Source organism: Parasteatoda tepidariorum, chromosome 9, assembly GCF_982258835.1.
Source record: "Parasteatoda tepidariorum strain Cologne lab strain chromosome 9, Ptep-v5.0, whole genome shotgun sequence".
Taxonomy (NCBI): domain Eukaryota; kingdom Metazoa; phylum Arthropoda; class Arachnida; order Araneae; family Theridiidae; genus Parasteatoda; species Parasteatoda tepidariorum.
Genome location: NC_141763.1, coordinates 89,441,305 through 89,462,431, shown reverse-complemented (window position 1 = coordinate 89,462,431; position 21,127 = coordinate 89,441,305). Strand labels below are relative to the sequence as shown.

The window sequence follows — 21,127 nt, the reverse complement described above, 5'->3', positions numbered from 1 at the left end:
AAAAAAGGAAGAAAAAATAAATAATTTTTTTAAAATTTATAAATTGCGTAATTAAACGTGCGTAAGTTCGATAACAGTAAGCCCTTTTTTCTAGGCACGCATAAAATCTGTTCTCTTGATAACTTCCTTTAATTTTTATAAGATTTAATTTATAAAAAAATTAACAGCTTGTTGTTTCTAATGCCGCTTGCTATGGGCATCCAAGCGGTTCTTAAGGCAGAAGACGCGCTTCTTGTTTTTCAGTGGCACCATCTATAGCCAAGAATGCTACTTATGCCACACACACGTCACAGCCCGTTATACCAGGAGGATCAATTCATCCACCCACAGATTGTAATTTTAACCTGAAACAGAGAACGATCAATCTCTAATTCAGTACCCTCAGAGGTTGATACCCGAGGTTGAAGATGACCCATTTTGGGGATTACGACTCTATGTTCAATTCCGTAGCTTTGCGATTTTGAACACAATGCAGAAGACAAGGGAACTCCTAACTTCAGCAATAGATGTTTCAATAATTTTAATAAGATTACTAATAAAAGATTTTTGGTGGTTACTTCTCTCGAAATGTCAGTATTTTTTTCATTTCTTTTTTCAAAATAAATCAAATTAAACAAAACTATTTACGAGTAAATTTAAGACTATTTTTCAGATTTAAGAGGAAATGTATTCGAGCTCTTGGAACAATCACGGTATGATGTCTAAATAAGACTCATTGCGTCGTAAAAAAATGAATATATATATAAAAAAAGACAGGATTTCTTTGTTTGAATCTAAAAGGAAGTAATTTGTAAAAAAATAGTTTCAGGCGTGATTACTCTCCTTATGTGGAAAATTTAGGTAGCTTGATGCAATAGTTCAATTTGCTTCAATTTGATAAAAATATTTCTATAATATTTCAGAATTTTTAAATATTTTATTATTTTAATACTCCACAGTTTTTAATTAAAAATATATGATTTTTAAAAAATATGAAGAAATTTTTGTCAATTCTAATAAAAGAAGCTAATTCGAAACAACTGTAATTTCAATTTCTTACTCAAACTTTTTTTTTAATATTTCAAACGCATTTTTAACATGTTTAATAAAGACTATAAAAATAATTTATTTATGAAAAATACTGAATTTGGTTTTTAAATTTTGAATAAAAGGTTAGCTTTCAACTACTACAGTAAAATAATTTGTTATTGTAGTAGTTGTACATGATTTTTTCGCAAGCAATTTTAATTTTATTTAGCGTCTTTTTCTCGTTGCAGTGTCACTTGTGTTGGCGTCGAGAAAATCGGATGGATGAATAAAATTTAGCGTCAATAAAAATGACCCTTACACACATAATTTTATGTAAAAGCAAATTAAAAAATTATGAATAATAGAACTATTTATATAGAACTGCTATAATTTATATATATTACTAATAAATAAACAATTATGCTTTCTGCTTAAATTCGCTTTTAATTTTAAATCATAAAAATGAGTTTACTTTTAAAAAAATGAAAGATTTATTTGAATTGAATGTTGGGTTTAATGGCACAAAGTCCACAGAAGGACATGCTGCGCCAAACGAACGGTTTTAAAATAAAATCCTAGGTAGATGTATACTACAAGTTTTTCCCATCAAAATCACACGGATTTTATAAAACTGAATACAACGAAACCAACGCATTCAAGAGTGAGTAAAACAAGATAAAATTTAAATGTAGTTAAGTATCATAAAACAGTTGCATTCAAAGCTGAATAAAATCACATAAAATTGTAAATAGGATAAAAACAGTTATATACAGTATAAGAGCCCAATTGCGCGTAGAAACGCAAAAATGTTAGGATGATGGCAGTCACCTAACAAATCCTGCAGTGTTAAAATGGAACTACCAAAAAAGGTTAAACGATGACGGTTAAAACATGGGCAATAAATTAAAATGTGATGGATTGTGAGTAAAACGTTGCAAGTATTGCAGTGAGGTTCATCAAACAGCAAGTGAAGGTGGGTCAATCGAGTGTAGCCAATTCGAAGACGAGTAAGTTTGACGTCTGCCCTATGATTACGTAGCACAGGCAATGTATCTAAATCAATTTTTATAGCGCTCAATTTATTATTAATTTGGAGGTCCCACTGCTGCAACCATAGAGACTTTGTTAGCTGTCTTACGTGTGTTTTTATATCTTGGTATGGTATAGACCAGGACTCGAAAAAACTCAGAAATTTTACCCGTCCCCGAGGACGGCTTGTCCAACAATGTACCCGTCCTCCTTTGAAACTAACACGTCGCTTCTAAATAAATAAAAATATAATTTTCTCTTATTTATTACTAACAATTATATAAATTGCACAATGAATTAGTAGTTACTAGGATTACAAATACTAGGATAACATTATACGGTAATAAAAGAAATACTAGGTTACTAATAGTAAAATCTTGTATTTCCTTAATGAAATAATTTATTTCTTTAATGAAATAATTTAAATAACAAAGGTCAAGTTATCTGTCAATTATCATGTCAATTTATCCGATGGTACAGCGTTTTTTAAATGAATCAAATACGAAGTTTGCCAGTCCCACAATCAAGCCAATGATCTACAGAGGTTTCTGCACAGAAATCTGAAAGAGGTTTTTCATTTAGGTAGATGTTCATAATTGCGGTTGACGCTTCTTGTTTAAGACCAGTACGTAATGTGTTTTTTTGTAAGTTCATTGCTGAAAAGCCCCTTTCAACCGCTGCAGTACTCCCAGACAGAGAAAACATCAATTCCACCATGCGCAGTATGTTGCTGTATTTCGAGATTAGAGGGTCATTTTAGAAGTGAGGAGCTAGACTCTTGTAAGTTAACAAAAATTGAAAATATATCACGAACATTAACGGGAAAATGGCCGTCCGCGCGGACGTTGGGATTCGAGAAATTTGTTGTCCGCGGGAAATTTTTTACCGCCGAGGACGGGCGGTTTTTCGAGCCCTGTCTATACTATAGACCAGTGTTTCTTAACCTTTTTCATATAATGGACCCCTTTTAAAAATTTTTAGAAGTTACCCCCCAGTGAAAAAAATAATTGCAAAAAACATCAATTATTGGAAAACATTTTATTTTATTATTTCAATAGTATACAAAATTTTTTAAATTAAAATTTTGTAATGTGAAGGTTGCTGCTGCTTTTGCTTAATTAATAAATTGAATTGGGGGATGGTTTTCGACAAAGCAACGTGCATATCATGTTCAACATTCAATGGATTTCGATGTTATGTTTTTATTGTCACAAGTGTGGAAAATCCCGTTTCGCAAAGATACACTGTAGCAAACGGAATTTTAGCTGCCAAAGCTCGCTTTACAAGCAATGTGTAGGCTTCCAAACGTTTTAAAAATTAGGAGTAGTCAGTGGACCCCCAAAATATAACTCATGGACCCCTTAGGGGTCCATGAACCACAGGTTAAGAAACCCTGCTATAGACAGAGAGAAAGGGTTTGTAGCAGATCGTGCGGCAACATCGGCCAAGTCATTGCCTGGAATTCCGACATGACTTGGAACCCAATAAAATAAAATATCAAACCCATTTTTATGAAAAGAATTTAACAGATGATGTATAAAATTTAAAATTGGGTGAGTCGATTCTTCGAAATGTCCCAATTGGCGCAACACGCTCAAACTATCTGAATAAATGCAATATTTTCGAGTAGGCAGTGATGAGATCAATCGCAGAGCTAAAAGAATAGCTAGAAAGATTTATTTGATTGAGATGCTTAGTTTGTACTAAAATAACTTTTTATTCTACTGTCACACGAGGTTGTCAATGTCTTTCAGCAATCGTCAAAAAGAGCTCTTTAATTAAGAGCCACTCGTGATTATTTCGAATACATTTGAATCGACTGATTTGTTTTGTTAATATTTTTTCGTGTTTCCTTAATTGACCTTTTTCCGCATTTGGAGCGGGGATCTGATGGTCTATCCCAGGGATGGGGAAACTACGGCCCGCGGGCCAACTGTGGCCCGCCGGAAGATTTTATCCGGCCCGCGGACAGAATTTTAACTAGCCGATCAGTGGCGAATATATCTACTTTGTTTAAAACTATTTTTGTTGATTTCTTTTTTAACAAAGTACTGATGACCTTTTCACTTTCTCTATTTTTGTTCTACAAAACATAAATTAATCAAAATAGTTAGCACAAACAGCTTTAACTGGTAAAATGTTGACAGCAAAAGTTCTTTATAGAATAGCTGTAGATTAGCTCCAACTAGTATTTGTCTTTCTCGAGGAGCAGACATATGGAATCTAATATAGGTGAATTGTACTTCACATGAGGCTGACTACGCGTTTTAAGTTCCAACGAACGGATTTTTCTGCCGGCTCTAGTTCTAACATAATTTACTGCGTATGGAAACGTTGCACACATACAACGTCATTGTAAATAATGGTGAAATTAGTAAATGTATAAAATGGCTACTGCCTTTCTGAGTTATTTGTAAACATTTTGTATCCCAAAATGGCAACTAAAAAACGCTAAGTTGATGTAGAGTGACATGCACTCAATGAAGAATTGACTTTATTTTATTTCAGAAGTTTTTACTCGGCCCACCAAACTTTTTTTTCTAGATTTTTGGCCCACGACCCAAAATGTTTGCCCATCCCTGGTCTATCCTATAGGTTTTCTTCAACACTAAGTCTATGGAAAAAATTCAGTGCCTCCTAAAAGTGGTCTCAAATAGAGGAGGTCGCTATGCAGAGGTGGTCTTTCTTACAGGTTTTAGTGCATATAATAAACATATTCTAGGATCCAATCATTATAATTCAGGGGTACCTCAAATATTTTAATTAAGCAGTACAGACGATACTTTTAAATTACTAAATCACACATAAAAAGGTACTTATTAATAAAAATACTTTTTTTTTTGGTGGATTATAATTTATGATCCCTAAAATTTAGAGGGTAGCCGCAATCTGAGAAATATGGTCTGATAGTTTGGTCAAGAGAGAAATATTTCACCAGATCTAGAGAAATTTTTAAGCGAATTTAAAAAATTTTTGCACACAGTTATAAAATTCGATTATCTAGAGATAGTTCCCTGCATAAAATAATTTTTAAAAATTACTATTTTTTGTTATTTTATTTAATAATTATTTTATTTACTTCACACCATTTTAAATAATGCAATTTTATATGGCAAAACACAAAACTTTTACGAAATGAGCCGACAAAGTACAAGTGAAATTTAATTAAAAAATATCTGATTTTTCTTTTATTTGATTTATCAGGCATTATTTGACAGATTTCTTTCAAATTTTATATTTCGTCATGTCAAAATACATTATTTAAAATGATGTAAAAATGTGAATACTTTACATTTAAAAGTATTTTTGACTAATAAGAAATCAAATAAATAATAAATTTTTTTTTCTTCGATGGAATTACCTTTGCATAAATGAATTTTACAATTGCACGCAAAAATTTTTCAATTCGCACAAAAAATTCGAGGAATATGGTGAACTAAGTAAAAAGTGAAATTAAGATTGACGTGCTTCAACTTTCAATCGCTCTTCTGACCAAATTGTTTGAACCATAGTTCACAGACTGTGGCTATCCCCTATAATTTGGGGGACAGAAATCATAATGAGCGGAAGAAAAAAATGTATGTTTATTCAGAAGAATTCAGTATGTTTATTCAGAGACATATGGCGAAACAAGCAGAGATGTACGTATATTCGTTTTTATGTTTGATTTAGTAACATAAAAAATCGTCTGCACTAATTAATTAGCATATTTAAACCATCATAATTAAGTCCTAGTACGTGAAAATCCAATTGTTAGATCAAATGTTATTCATGATATTTCGTTTATTTTTTGTGCATTGCACATGCGTCAAAACAGGTCTTCCTCTCCTTTTCAGCCTTTTGTTATTTTTGCATTAAACAGATTTAAATTTAATGAAAATTACTCAATTTCTCTTTATACATATAATATAATACAATTATATATGAAGTTATACGAAAGAAATGATAGATTGATTTTTTTTTGTTCTTGATAATTAAATTTTTGTTTAATTATCAGGAGTTTGCTATACTATGGGCATCCTTTAAGGAGTTTTTAGTTTATCAAAATTTTATCACTAAAGTTCCCAGTCCTTCAGATAAAGCCTTTTCCTAGTTTGAAATTTTTTTGATCCGTATTTTGTAAACAAGAAAAAAAACTACATTTATTTAAATTTAAATTTTTTTTTTTTTTTTAAATATTTTTTTTTCCGAAATAAGGCACGTTAGTTTCCATGGAATATATGATTTCCCATAAACTGTTTTCAATTTCAATAAAATCAGAGATTTTAAGAAAGAAAAACGTGAGTTTAATAGTGGGAGAACTTTATAGTGGTAACAGCTTTTATCAATGATGTAATTAAAATAATAAATAAATGAATAACAAAAAAATAAAATTAAAAAATATTTAGACGTCAAAACTTACATCGTGTGAGTCTTTGTCATCAGATGGATATTTCATTTCAATTTTGATGTGGAGAATTCGGCTGGACCTGTAAATAAAAATATTTTAACTTAGTTTACAAAATTTGTTCAGGCATTATGTTTACGGAAATAAAGGGAAAGCAGACATTGCATAGAAAGCATACCATTTTGAGTTAAGACATAAAACAACCAAATAATTTAAATATTTATATTAAATACAAACATTTTCTGAGTACTTAATGTGATGCAAACAGGCTGTATATGTTAGAAGCAATTTATAAATATTAAGAGTTGTTAAAAAAAAATTCATGATCGTAGTAATTTGGTATTATAGTCTCGGAATCGTTAGAAATATTAGATGTTTCTCAATTCGTTGTTTAGACGTAAGTAAAAAAATAGACTTAGGAAAATTAACCCACCTCAAAAAGGGCGTTTAAGAAAATGGACTCAGCTTAAAATGAGCAATTAAGAAATTTAACCCAGCTAAAATGCGTATTTAAGAAAATTGAGAGCTGAAATTGCGTATTTAAGAAAATGGACATTGCTCAAAAAGTGCATTTTTAAGAAAATGAAACTAGCTCAAAAAGCGTCTTCAAGAAAATAGACATAGTTCAAAATGCGTGTTTAAGAAAAAGGACCCAGCTCAAAAAGCACATTTAAGAAATCAGGCCCAGCTCAAAATGTGTATTTAAGAAAATGGTCACAGCACAAAATGCGCACTTTTTAAACACGATATATTAAGTAAGTATAACCATCATCACCAAAATTTCAGAATCCGAGGTCGGAGTGGTATATGTCGTGATTCTCGGATGTTTATAACAAATTCAAATCCAGACCTCTATAAATGGTATTTACGAAATTAAAATTCTACAAGTACTAACGTATATTTGCAACCACAATTATACATTTATATGACCCGTAACCAAGGAAATCGGACCAGAAAAAATTTAATCGCGGAGGAAACAAAAAGGAATTAAAAGATGATTATAAGAAACAGATTACATGTTTCATTGGACAATTAAACTGGTTTTGAAATTCCTAAAAAATAACTGGATAGATTTGAACGGCGTTCTTATTGTGACACCTAATATGCATACTTTACATAAATTCATATTTGGCAAATGATTATAAAACGCTTGTCTTTTGGATTGCTTTCAAAATTACAAGACTACGTTGTTGAACATTAGTAGTCGTAAACCCAAAAATTGGGTCAGCAGTTCAACGACGGCTATAAAAAAATAAAATAAAATTATTATAAAACTGTATACTAAGGGCGGTCGTTACGGAACACTAATTATGTTCATACATAAAGAATTTAATAGATGAACATTTTATGATCAGCTATAAGTATGGAATGAATAATTTGATTTGTTTAGAGCAGTGGTGGTTCAGGGTAAAGAGAGTTCACTTTCCAATGAGGTGAACCAGGTTCGATGGCTGGTCGATACGAATTCCGCACTCGGCTCGTACCAACCACAATGCTGACGTAAAATATTCTTAGTGGTAGACGGATCATGGGCTAAAGCAGTGTTTTCACTACAGCGCGAGAATCTCGCATATTTTTTTCCTTTCTCGCATTAAAAAATGATTACCGCGAGAAATTCGAGCATTTTATAAATCAATTTCAAAATTCGCGAATTTCTCGCATTTTGGAAAAAGTTTCGAACTACGCTATTTAGAATAAAATCCATTTCACTTTTCTTTCTGGATCTTTCATTATTTTCAACATTTGCCCTGTTATCTAGCTTCCCTATTTACTAGTATTGTTCAGAACCTTTTCGAACAACAGAACACAACCCCTTCGAACCACGGAACCCCTTTCAGAACACATTTCTCTGAAACCACGTGTTTAACGTAGGTAAGGTTTTTTCATGTAAGACGTTCAAATTTTTTATGCACTAATGTAAGATGGACAAATACGTAGTAAAGGCAAAATCTTCTATGATGATGCAGCAAAAATATTCAATGCTTTCAAAAATAGACGTTAAAAATGTATTATAATAAAAGAAATTTTTTCTTTCAAGTCTATTTGTATTTTTTCAGTTTTTAGAAATCTCACTTAACTTTCTGAAATATCACCCTGTTTTTGAGAAAGGGTGAGAAATTCTCACCCATTTTTTTTCTATGCTGAAAACAATGGGCTAAAGTCCCCTTGCCGTCAGTCTAACCTTGGGATATTTGTGTGGTTTTTCCCTCCATGTAACGCAAATGTTGGTTAGTTCCTATGCTTGATCCATGAGTTCCCTCGTCTTCGGGATTGGGTTCAAAATTACAAGGCTACGAAGTTGAACATTAGAAGTCGTAAAGCCAAATTGAGTCGGTTGTTGAACGGCGGTTATAAAAAAGATGATTTGTTTATGCGTTGCAAAATGTGGTTTACCACGTAAAAAAACAAATGTTTTATGCATGTTTCTTAATTTTTTATTAACTCGCTTCTGTCTGTGAGAGGGTGTGATCTAACAACAATCAAAATTTGGACAAGTTTCTGACTAGCCGGAGCACTTAAACCACTGCTACAACTCCCTGCTTGATGGTAATGAAAGTTTAAATAGTTTCCTAACCGCTAAAAGCAAAACCTCAAAAGTCGAAATTTTGACCTATTTCTGCCTAGCTAGAATGCTTAAGTTTTAACCGGAACTCTGTGTAGGTAGACAAAACAAATTGCAATAGTTTCTTGACCATTGAAAGAAAAATTTACAATGTCAAAATTTTGTCCAGTTTTCGACATTAACTAAATGAACGTGAAATAAGAATACAATAAAATGTCAATCTTAAAAACTACGTGAAAACTATGCTTGTCACCGAAAAAAAGTTACTATTCTTGTAGTAGTGAGATAAGAGCAGTGGGGCGCGACCTCTAATTCCAGAAGTTTTAAAACATGGTGTTGTGCAAGTCATAAAAAATAGAACCATCACTTCAAGGAAAGTATTTTTGTAATTTATTAGTTTATGTAGCAATTAATGCCTCACGCGTCATATACTTGTGACAAGTCAAGTGATTCACATTGTATTTCAACTACTCATAATGATACCTTCATTAAACGAGCTATTAGAGGTAAAAAATATTCCGGAATATTTTTATAGCTTATTAGAGTCGTAACAAAAATATTACATAAATTTAAGGGGGAGGGGGAGCTAAGATATTAAACTAGCATATTCGTTCTCATTTTAGAACACTTTTCTCTCTTTTTTGTAAAAATAGGTGGCTAGTGTAATATTTGTGAAGCCCGGTGGCTGAGTGGTAGCGCTTTGCGCTCCCGGGCCACAGGTCCTGGGTTCAATCCTCAGGCCGGGCAAGGTTGACTCAGCCTCTCATCCCTTCAGTGGGTCGATAAATGAGTACCAAACATGATTGGGAACTAATGGGGGTTTCGCTTTCGGCTGACCACCTAACCGGAACATCTGCTCCTGTACCCCAGAGCCCAGGGTCAAGAAAACTGAGATGGGCACAGTAGGCCTTGGCCCTCTATGGACTATCGCGCCACTGAGTTTAGTTTAGTGCAATATTTGAACTGGGGAATATTGAGTGCAGGCGAAAATGTTTCAAAGAAAAAATACTTATTTTATAGTACAGCAAACAGTTCTCTTACGTTAAGAAATAAACGTTTAGTTTTCAAAAACAATTAGTATAATATCTCCTTCTGAGACCCTAACTATAAATAATGGCAGAAAATGCGGTATAAACTCAGAAATACAAATTTACTTTCTCATAAAGGTGGTGAAAAAAAATCTTTAATAAACTTAGATCACTTAATCTTAATTATTTTTTAAGCACATTATTGAATAATCTATATATATATTTCTCTTACACGGTGACAAAAAAAGCCTCATTATAACTCCCCGAATGGCAACGCTAGAAAATAGACCAATGATTGCCGCTAAAAATGTCACATGCCAAATCTAGCTGAGATGGCTAAACATATAGTGCTTTTAAAAACGGAAACTGAAATAAATAGAGAGAGCATAGGCAGAAGTGAGTAGTCTTCGTCGATAGATCTCTATTTTAGTATTTTGTCGAAAGCGCTTTTTTTCACGAATTTATTTGACGATTTTTGATTTATATCACGAATTTATTTGTTTTACTAGAATTTACTTGTTTATGCAGGTTTTTTCATTGCAATTCACTTATTTCAATTTTTAATAGACTTAATTATAGCCAAAATTTTAACCTTTTTAAAGAGATCAGTTTTAGAAATTTTATCTTAAGATTTTATACTATAGCACATTTCTAATAAGTTTAACGAATTACATGTCATTTATTTGAATTCAAATTTATTTTAATGACTTAGTATTTACTAAAAAGATGTAATTTTTTTTTTTTAAAAAAGTTGTTATACGGATTTGAATGATTGTTTTGAATTCTTAGAATTTTGTGCATTTGCAAAGTACCCAAGTTAGTAGCGAGCGAAGCGAGCTTGGTTTGCGAATCAAACCATATAAGATTGCGTAGCAATTTTCGGGGGTTGGCGAGCGTTAGCGAGCAGGGGGCGCAGCCCACTAGTAAATAAATAAATTTTAGTTTCTGGCATTACTTGCATAATGTAGAATACTTTTAAAGGGTATTTCTGCATATTTGGGTCGTGAAACTAAGTTTACCGACTAGACTAGGCCATTAAAAGTGTTCAAAAGGTTACTTGAATTTGTCTTTCTTTCAATTTTTGATTTCAATAAAAAAAATCAAATTAACGAGAATAAAACCAACTATATTTCTAAATAGACAATAGCTTTGTAAAATCATACAAGCGGAAAAATGCTAAATTATTATTTTAGTGTAAACTGTACCGAATGTCGTTAAAAAAAGTCAAAAGTTTTAAAAAATTTTCTTTTTAAGATTTAATGTTCATTAGAGTGGACAGCATTTTGTATCACTTAAGATATTTTCAGATTATTTTTTTTTGTTTGTTTGAATCCCTTATAAAGCAATCGTCTACATAAATGACTATCTTAAAGTTGATAATTTGAATTACACACGGTTAATTAGGATTAAAAGTCGTTCGATTAAGTAATCCTTTAGAACGTTTTATGACATTTAGATATCTTATTATTAGAGTTTAGTCTCACGGATTTGTCTTAATGTGAAGAAATATACGATGAAAATATCCGACAATTTGCAAAAATTATTCAAAGTTAAAAGTTTTCTCTTTTATGTAGTTAGGAAAAAATAATTTAAAAAAAGAGTTAAGTTTAATGATTTTTTTTTAGTTATGAGTTCACTTTTTTCTGTGCTACATATTTCTAAATAAAAATCACATTTTCTCTCATTATTTAGGGCTTGGGTCTCAGAGAATAAATAATAAGTTATAAAGAAAGTCAATAAAAAATTTTCATTTTAAAATTAAAGATGTCTTTAGTTGATACAGATCTTTATATTGTACGTCTGGATTCCAATAATAGACTGTGACAAATAGTTGCATACATTCCGTTATATGAGTCGCTCAGAAGCCAATGCGGTTAAGTCCAAAACACAACAATTGAGAAAATTAATGTTTTTTGATACATTAGTTTTTAAAATTCCTGGTTTATTAATTTAATTAGAAAAGTGTATAAAGTCTTTTTTCGAGGTGTAAACTCTGCAAAAAAACAAGATATGTACAGGATGTGTAAATAAAAATGTAAGTATTTATTGAAATAATGACAGCATCTTAAAAATTTTAGGACTTATACCTTTTGGCAGCTGAAAAAGATAAGAAATTTATGTCTTCTAGTATAAACGAACTTCGATTTTTCTCAATCATCACTAGATACAGTGACTCATAGAAAATAAACTGTTGGATTATTTCAAAAATTGTTTTTTACTTCAAAACTAAAGTGGCACTTTTCCTTGTTTTAGGAAATGAAAAAAAAAATTTTAAAAAAATAAAAAATACCACATTTTAAAAAAATACTACGAAAAATACCATACCCCTTTTTTTGGTGAAAAAATACTACCGTAGTATTAAAAATACTACGTCTGGCAACCCTGGTTTCTATGAATTTCTTGTTTTTCAGTGTTACCAACAAATATCGAAAAAAGAAGAAGAATTTAATTTTTATTTCAAAAATTATGTAAAAAAATATTGATAAAAGGTGGACTTATTCACAATGGCTTCTGAAATTATTATATAATATATTCAGAAGCTATTAAAAAAATTGCTGTCAAACCTAGAAAAAAGTAACCAACGAGTAAATCCTTTAATAACTAAGTAGATTATTATTTATTTCATCAAAATTTCCAAAAATTAGAAAATATCAAAAAATGGACTTAACCGCATTGGTTTCTGAGCGGCTCATATAACGTTCTGTTATCTCATAGTTGTATACGTTCTGTAATGAATAGTTGTACACAAACTAATCAAAATTTAAGTCAAAACATCACTTTATTTAATTCCGTATTAGTAAATTTCTACTTTATTTAATTGAGTTTTTTTCCATATTGTTATAGCTAAAAATACAAAAAAAAAATTAAGAAAAAAGTAACTTAAATTTTTTCTCCTACAAAACTACCATAAAATTTAATTGATTTAAGTATTGTGGATTGCTTCAATGCTAATTATTTAAACTCCAGATATTCGGACCTGTTTTGAGGGGGGAAAAACTTATAATCGGAGACTTAAGTATTTCAACGAAAAAAACTGTAACACAACTGTAATTTAATATTTTTGCTCACCAAACGAACGTATGTATATTTTGAATACAATTTTTGCATTCATAACTTTGTGCATGAAGTTGAAATTTAAGTTCCAACTCATTTAACGAACCTCTTTAACCATAATTCATAATAGTATATTAATGTAATTTGCACCAAATAATAATAATTGCAAAAAGGTTAAAAAGACGAATTAAATAACTTTATCTTAAAATGTAACGTATAACTACGTTATTCCAACAATAATAATAATAAAAACAATCCTTTTAAACTCTTAATTTAGAAAACAAACAAAAACGTACTAATAACAGCACAGGTAAATACCTCCAAATTAAGGATGCAAAAATATTCATCGCAAAACAATGCCTTTATAACTTATATCAATTTTATGCTGATGACAACCAAACCAATATGAATAATTAATATGGGAAAAATTGATCATACCATGTGATTTTACGACCAATGAAAATGCACCGACAACAATGGAATGCGACACCATCATTACATTTTTATATAAAGTAAGACACCGAGTTTCTTAGAGGGGGAATAAAAGAAAGGAAACAAACCTTAAGATCCCCATGACCCGATTTTGTCTGAATTTCCTCAATATTAGGAATTTTAAAAGATAAATTTTTAACAAAGCTATCACCAGTCCTCCAGACACAAAAGGGATTCTACTTTCACTATCTTGATTATACAAAGAATTATATGAACGAAATTTCCTTATTTAATAACTTATTAAAAAAATCTTTTTTTTTTTAATTTTTATTAATTAAAATGTTTTATTGAACACCGCTACTAAATTTTAAGATTAAGTATTGTTGAAGCTTAAACTTTGAAAGTATTTTAAAAGTACTTAAATTTTAAAAATGATGAACTACATTTTCAGTAAAATAGGTAAAATATTTAACGATAACAAGGTGTAAATTTTCTAAAGCCTTATATAGGTATTAACTTCGATCATATTTTATCATGTTTAATCATGATACACAGTAATAGAGTTTAACAAGATTGATTATTCGGTTTGTCCTAACTAAGGTGCTGCAAATTTGAATGATATTATGGTTCAACACGGGCCAAAATTCTTGGTTCGAATCGAAAACGAATAAAATAACACAAACAAATACTTAAAAAATTCCTAAGTTTCTTAATAAATAAGGAAATTGAGTTGAAAATTTTTTCGTAGATTAATATTGAGGAAGAAAAGATAGATTTAAATCAGAAAAGACCTTTAAAAAAGTTGTAGCATAAATGTTAATGTAATAAGCTTAACCAAATTTACTTGATTCAGCTAACAAGTAACATTTATAAGGAAATTAAAAATAATCATTAACAATAGTAGTATTTTACTTAAGTTGCCCTAGAGCTGTACAATGAGCTATTGGCGACGGTCTAAAGAAACATCCATCAGGATAATCCGAAGACACGCTATCCCAATTTTGATTCTCGGCAGAGGGAACGGCCCCCCGGTTAGGTACCTCAAGGACTTGCATGCGAAATCAAGAAATTAACGGTAGAACAGGTTCCCGATAACTAATACAGCGCACCCTCGCTCCCATCGCAGGCAGATCAAAGTGGTCTAACACTCACTCACTGAGCGCTGCTTGACTTCTGTGATCTACTGGGAACCGAGTCGTACTATCAGCCTACTATGAAACTTAATCATTAATAAACATAATTAATCAAGCAATGAGACTTAATTATTATTTTTAAAAAAAAAGTTTTTAACCCTTAAACCAATAATATAGCAAAAATTAAAAAAAAAAAGTTTGCTTGATACATTTTAATTCGTGTAGTAAATGACTTTTATCTGGATAATAATGCGAAATTATCATTATTAAATCGCAATTAATATTAAGTAATAATGATTAATATTTTAATTAATAATTAATCATATCAATTGTCACTCAATGATGAATTTTAATGATTATTTCTAAAATTTATTTTGATAAATAGCGATAAAATATTATCCAAGAAGAGCTGCATTCTTTTATAGAGTCGAAACTCAACTACAGAAACTTTAAATAACGTAGCAAGTGTTCGTAAATTTCACTCACCTCCTAACAGACTACAGACATATCCTTTTGGGTAAATCCCTTAATATTCTAAATGAACTAGAAACCGAGGAGTAATGCTTATCAGCTTGGGAGTTAAAACTCAAATGGGATATAGGTGGATCTCTAAAAAGCCAAGGTGAGGTTAAAGAGAAAACCAAAAAAAACTTAATTGACGTTCACCGATGAGGAAATGGCACAGGACATTGCCCAAAGGCATTCGAAGTTTTGATTCACGTTCTACCCGAATGAACTTAAGGCGAGACTCAAGAGAGAGTTGTGATTCAAGGATTCAGTTGTCAGTTGCTTGCATTATGTAATAATAACTCTTTCTCTGAGTGAAAATTACCTCATCTTGGAAGTTCTAAGGGTAATATGACCTCTCGCAGCACGTGATGTCCCGTGGCACAGTTCATACGCGTGTTTAACTTACGTCATTTTTAATTGATGTCATTAGTAGCGTCTTAAGACAAAGGATCAACCTTTTACGTCATTTTTTCCCCTTAACAACAGTTGGTATTTGTGAATAATAGTTTGAGTGATCAGTTTTCACAAGAATGAGTGACTCATTTGATGAAATTAACTATTCAAACCTACAAGTTATTTAACTACAAGGTTTCATTAATGATTTCAAGTCTCTAATTTACATCCCATAAATAAAATTTGACAAGCATACAAAAGTGTATGAACAAGCACTTACTTTTTATTTAATACTGACAAACGAACTCATAACAAACTACTGTATTACTAGTGCCAAACATACATCTAATCAGATTTCATAAATCATTTATTGGAACATCTTATCAACGATTTAAAGTTTCAAGGTTCCAAGACAGCTGGTTCGTCCTCTGACATGCGATTATTATTATTATTATTTTGTCAATGTGCCGCTGCTCGTACCACGGAAAGTTACGACTGTGGCTACTACTGCTACTCATAAACAAAATTGGAAAAACATCAAAAAAAAGTCTAAAAATATTGAATTTTCTGTTCCTAGAATCTACGACCTCAAGATGTCCTACTTATGTTAGAATAGTTATTGTAAACATTTCACCTTCAATTTGGCGCAACATAGCCGCATCCAGCTAGTGTGCACTTGAATCGTACACTTAAACTGATCTGTTTTAATACTGTAATACTAATATCAAACTACGGTTAAATGTACAACAATTCGGTAGTATTTTTCAATATTATTAATCGCAGGTTCTTAATTTTCGAGATAATCACCCATTTTTTAAGTCGAAAATTACAACGCTCACAAACAAAACAAGAACAAAAAGAAAACAATGAGATTCTCAAGTTAAACTTTCTGAGAACTAGCATGCAATGTATTAGATAGGCAACACTACGTAAAATTTCATCACATATTTTATGATTTTTTCCCCGTTTGCTTGCTAAGCGATTGTTTATGTAAAATTAAACGAAAGGTTAAAAGTCTGATTAGAGAAACCTTTTAAACAGTCTTATAGCATATTAATATGTCATTAGTTGAGATGGATTTTATTTCATTTTACTGGATTTTATTTCATGAGCGAAATTTAAAGAAATATGCTATAAAAGCATTTCATAATACGAAACAATTTTAAAAATTGAAAATTATCACGTCTATAAGCACAACCAAATAATTTTTTTTAAAAAAAGAATTTGTTTTTCTCTCTATGTAAAGCAAATGCGGGTTAGTTGGAAAAAGAAAAAAACTCCTCTACAAATTTTTTCACAAAACATTTTTTCACAAAACATTTTTTCCAATACTGCATTAAACAAACACCAATTTCTCCCAAGACAGGAATTCCCTTGTCTTCTGGATTTCAAAATTACACGGGGCAACGGAGTTCAACATTGGTAGTCGTAAACTCAAGTGGGTCTGTTGTTCAGCGACTGCTATAGAATATGAAATACCTGGCGTTACAGTTACAGTTACTAATTTAAATGTTGAAATTTCAAATCCATATGTTGTGCTGTGCTTTGCATTCATGTAATAACAGTATCAGTGCTCATTAATAAAATTATATTTTTTGCTGTTTTAGAATTGACTTCATATAAAATTTTACAATTTTGTAGATACTTAATAGTTATCATGGCCTCAGCATTTTAATCTCTATGTTGAATTTGTTTAATAATATTATTTTAGCCTTTTTTTCACTTAACTTCAATAAATACATCATCGATCATTATGGGGTACTGAACCTAATTAATTTTATGGTGTTTATCGATGGCAATTAATCTTTGATGTGTACCATAACAAGAATTTTCTAACTCTCAAGTTCGATTTTTTTTCCTCCTCAAGTTTGACTACCATATTAATTTTTTGGATCATTAATTAAAATTTTCATTCTAAAATTACGGTAAAATAACCGTCAGCAGTCTGTCCATCCAATCACCCGTGAAGTTCACAGTGAAGAATATTTTTCGCCTTTATGGTTTTGAAACCGTTTACAACTGGTATGGTTACAAAACTAGGAATACGAAACTATACGGTTTTTTAACCATTTCGAGCTACCATGGTTCCAAAACCGTAAAAAAAGAAATTTTAACTAGACATAGGACCCAGGCTTCTCGTTAGGTAATGGGCATTTGAGAGTGCAAGACACAAATTAGAGAGAGCAGGACGCCGAAACTCTTCATGTGCTAAAGGGAATGGAGGTGTTAACGCTGGGATTCGAACCCCCGTTCCGTCGGTCATACGATTGACAGATTAGCCCTTTCGGCTATAATACTTACGCAGTTGCAAGAAACTAAATTGCTTCATTAGGTGGGCTTAGTCGGTGCAATAAAGTTCTGGTTATTTAACAGTTTTAGATTTTTTTTAAAAATAGTTAATAAACGATTTTTCTCACTGTCAATTGTTTGATTACCATCTTATTTATGGATATTTGACTGCTTTATTTAAATACGGTAAAATAACAATTAAATAGATTATTATTTAGCCATTTTCTCCGAGAAATTTCTAACGGTGCACCTAAAGGTCAGTACTTTAATACACGTCTCCCCTGAAAAGGTATGCCAGTGCGTCTAAGCTACATCATCCAAAAATAACTATGTCCTGAATAGACGCATCTTTTCAAAACTTGAAGATTTTAAAATAATACTTTCAATGCTGACGAATAAATTAACTATTTATTCAGTTTTTTCTCTTCGTAAAAATAGTTGTACCAAAATAACTCTCCGAACTATAGAGGAAAACTATCATTCTTGAACAATAGTTATTTTTCTTTACTGAAGTCTATCATTTGATGAAAGACGGAAGACATGAAGAAGCTAAGTTTCCATTGTTTTTGTCCATTTTTTAAACAATGTTTGGTACGCATCGAGAAGAATAATGCTTGACCTGAGTTCAAGAAAAATCTATCTACTCAAGCATATCCAAAACGCAATGAAGTGATGGCATAGTTTTCAGGTGAACTTGACTCGAGTTTATAGAAAACTTCCAACGCAAACAGCTCGAAAGAAAAGTTGTTTCAATTAGTAACTTCAGTGTTTAAACGCAATATTGGTCAGGGTCTCCGAGTTTCATAAGAACGGGATTTGGATTGCTTGTTGACATAATTTTTTTTAATCCTTTTTATCGATGTGTGAAAGAACGTAATCTATGATATGAAAATAGCTTTATGCATTCTTTTAACTGATATTAAGCAGTTCGAACATATTATTACAAGCAAATTTGCAGCGAAAGAAAATAAAAGAATTTAAAAATGCGACGAGTACCTTATATTTTTGAATTAATAGCGCTGCTTTTGCTTTGCAATTGACATATATTTACTAATCAAGAATCATATCTATAGTATCATGTTGTATTGTTGTTCCCATTGGCATCAACTTTAGAAAGAAAAAAAGTTGAGAGGGCTGAGAATTCTTAGTATACTTACTAATGTCCATTATAAAAGCTCATACGAAAGCAGCGAAAAATGCTGGGCTTTGATATAATGGACAAAAGTACTGAAGAATGCATTCAATAGTTAACTTTTCATTATTAAATTAAAAACAAAAGTAGTACTTATTGAGTCTCTTCCAGACCTTCCTACCTTTTTTAAATAAATCAATCTAAAGGAGATATTTGAAGAAAAAAAAAGTGTTAAAGTTTATTACAGTCTTTTTCAATATAAAAATAATTTTCAAGGTTTGTAATCAAGGTCGTAGTGTAGCTTTAATATCAAAATACAATTAAAATAAACAGAAACTAATATTACGATTATAGAGCTCGTATGAGGAAGAAGGGCGTTGAGAATTGTGATAGAAAATTGGATCGCAAATACTAAGCGATCGAGAAACGCTATTCAAACCTATAACTTGAACTTTAAACTATGAAAAATTTTAAAAATTTTGTTTGTCAAGTGTATTAGCAAAATTTTTCTTATTCATACAAGAAGCTTGCAGGGGTCTATCTAGATTTTTCTCAGAGGTACCTATTTTGTGAAAATTTAGACATAACTTGTGAAAATTTAAAATCACATTAAAAAATCAACACAAAAATATGGATTTATCGTTTCTTACAGGATACAAAAATAAAATTTTAAGTAAAAATATGTTGTGAAACTATCGTTTTTCCTAAAGTTGATTTTGTGAAGGTCGGTAGTAAATTTGGCCTGGACAGACCCCTGACTTGAGACCGTTAACATAAAAGAAAGAAAGTTAATTTTGTTTTATTATATATATATATATATATATATATATATATATATATATATATATATATATATATATATATATATATATATATATACACAATATCTCGGTTCCTCGGTGAGTCGGCTGTTCCCTTTTTATTAAATTAGCACAGTTTGTCATAATTTAGGTGTCAACCAGTCAGGTGTCTGATGGTTTCGTTTAATTTTGCTATTAGTTCTAGCAGGTCGCGATAGCCTGGTCGGTAGGGCGCTGGGCCCATGCCCAAGAGTTCATGGTTTCAAACCCCGTGTAGTAAATGGTGACTGATGCACGTTAAATCTGTCGAGTCGCAAAGTTCTCCATGTTCCCATAACAAATCAATACCTCTAAGATACTGATCCAGGAGTTTTCTTATCTTCGGGATTGGTTCAAAATTACAAGGCCATGGATATGAACATCAATAGTCGTAAACCCAAAAATTGGGTCTGCTGTTCAACGACGGATATAATATAATATTAGTTCTAGCAAAACATGAGATAGTGGAAGTAAACATAATAATGTAAGTTTACTGCTAATCGGCAATTGGTTCCTCGCTGAATCGGCGGTACTTTTCTTACTTACCATTGGTCAGTTTAGCACTCCTTCTCATAACTTTCGTGTTAATCAGCCAAGTGTCCAGTGGTTTTGTTTGCTTTCGCTATCAATTTGTTTGCTATGCTTTTGCTAGCTTAACATAGTTAAAATTTAAAGTGCTTATAATTTTTTTTTTAAATTAAAATAAATAAAATGATCCACTATGAAGCAATTTCTTGTTGAAAATTTTTGACTTATCATTTGATAACTTTTGACGTATTGACTTATCATCTTTGTCATAAAATTATACTAGTAGAAATAAATATTGTTAAATCTGAATCAGAATAGTGTAGTTAAAAATTCTAAGGGAGAAAATAGCAATAAAAGTATTTAGTAAGTAGTAAATATAAGTATAAGTAAGAGGAAAATTTGAGTGAGGCTGTAAGTTTGTGGAGCATTATGGGTGATAATTACGGTGCCCAACCTACCTCAATGCTGTTCAATTACTACTATGACGGTGCATGACGTCGAGAACATTAAGCATGGATGTAGGAAAATAAGTGCAACACCACTTGATGTAATCGAGACAAAAACGCGATATCATATTAGAATAATAATAGCACATCATCATAAACAGATCAAATTAAAATTAAAAAAAAATTACTGAAATATCATTGTAATGTGATTTCATTAACATAATTCATAATAAATTAGCACATATCTGAATAACAGTTTTTCACATCTGTATGACGTTTTTTTTTTTTTTTTTTTTTTTTTTTTTTTTTTTTTTAACGATTCTACGAGGCTTAGGTCACCAGCACTGTAATTTATT

At 31.0% G+C, this 21,127-nt stretch overlaps 1 protein-coding gene across 3 annotated transcripts in view; it reads right to left on the bottom strand.

The window, feature by feature from the left end:
- LOC107437369 (uncharacterized) overlaps window positions 1-21,127 on the bottom strand; it is a 46,539-nt gene that overhangs the window by 12,837 nt on the left and 12,575 nt on the right. For 2 of the 3 annotated variants that reach the window (XM_016049351.4, XM_071186747.2), the window contains exon 2: window positions 6,440-6,506. In XM_016049351.4, the coding sequence (XP_015904837.3) occupies window positions 6,440-6,475 (36 nt within the window). In that variant the 5' untranslated portion in view covers window positions 6,476-6,506. Of the gene's footprint in view, window positions 1-6,439; window positions 6,507-15,120; window positions 15,453-21,127 lie in introns of those variants that run through there. The other variant, XM_016049352.5, reaches the window with a different exon arrangement.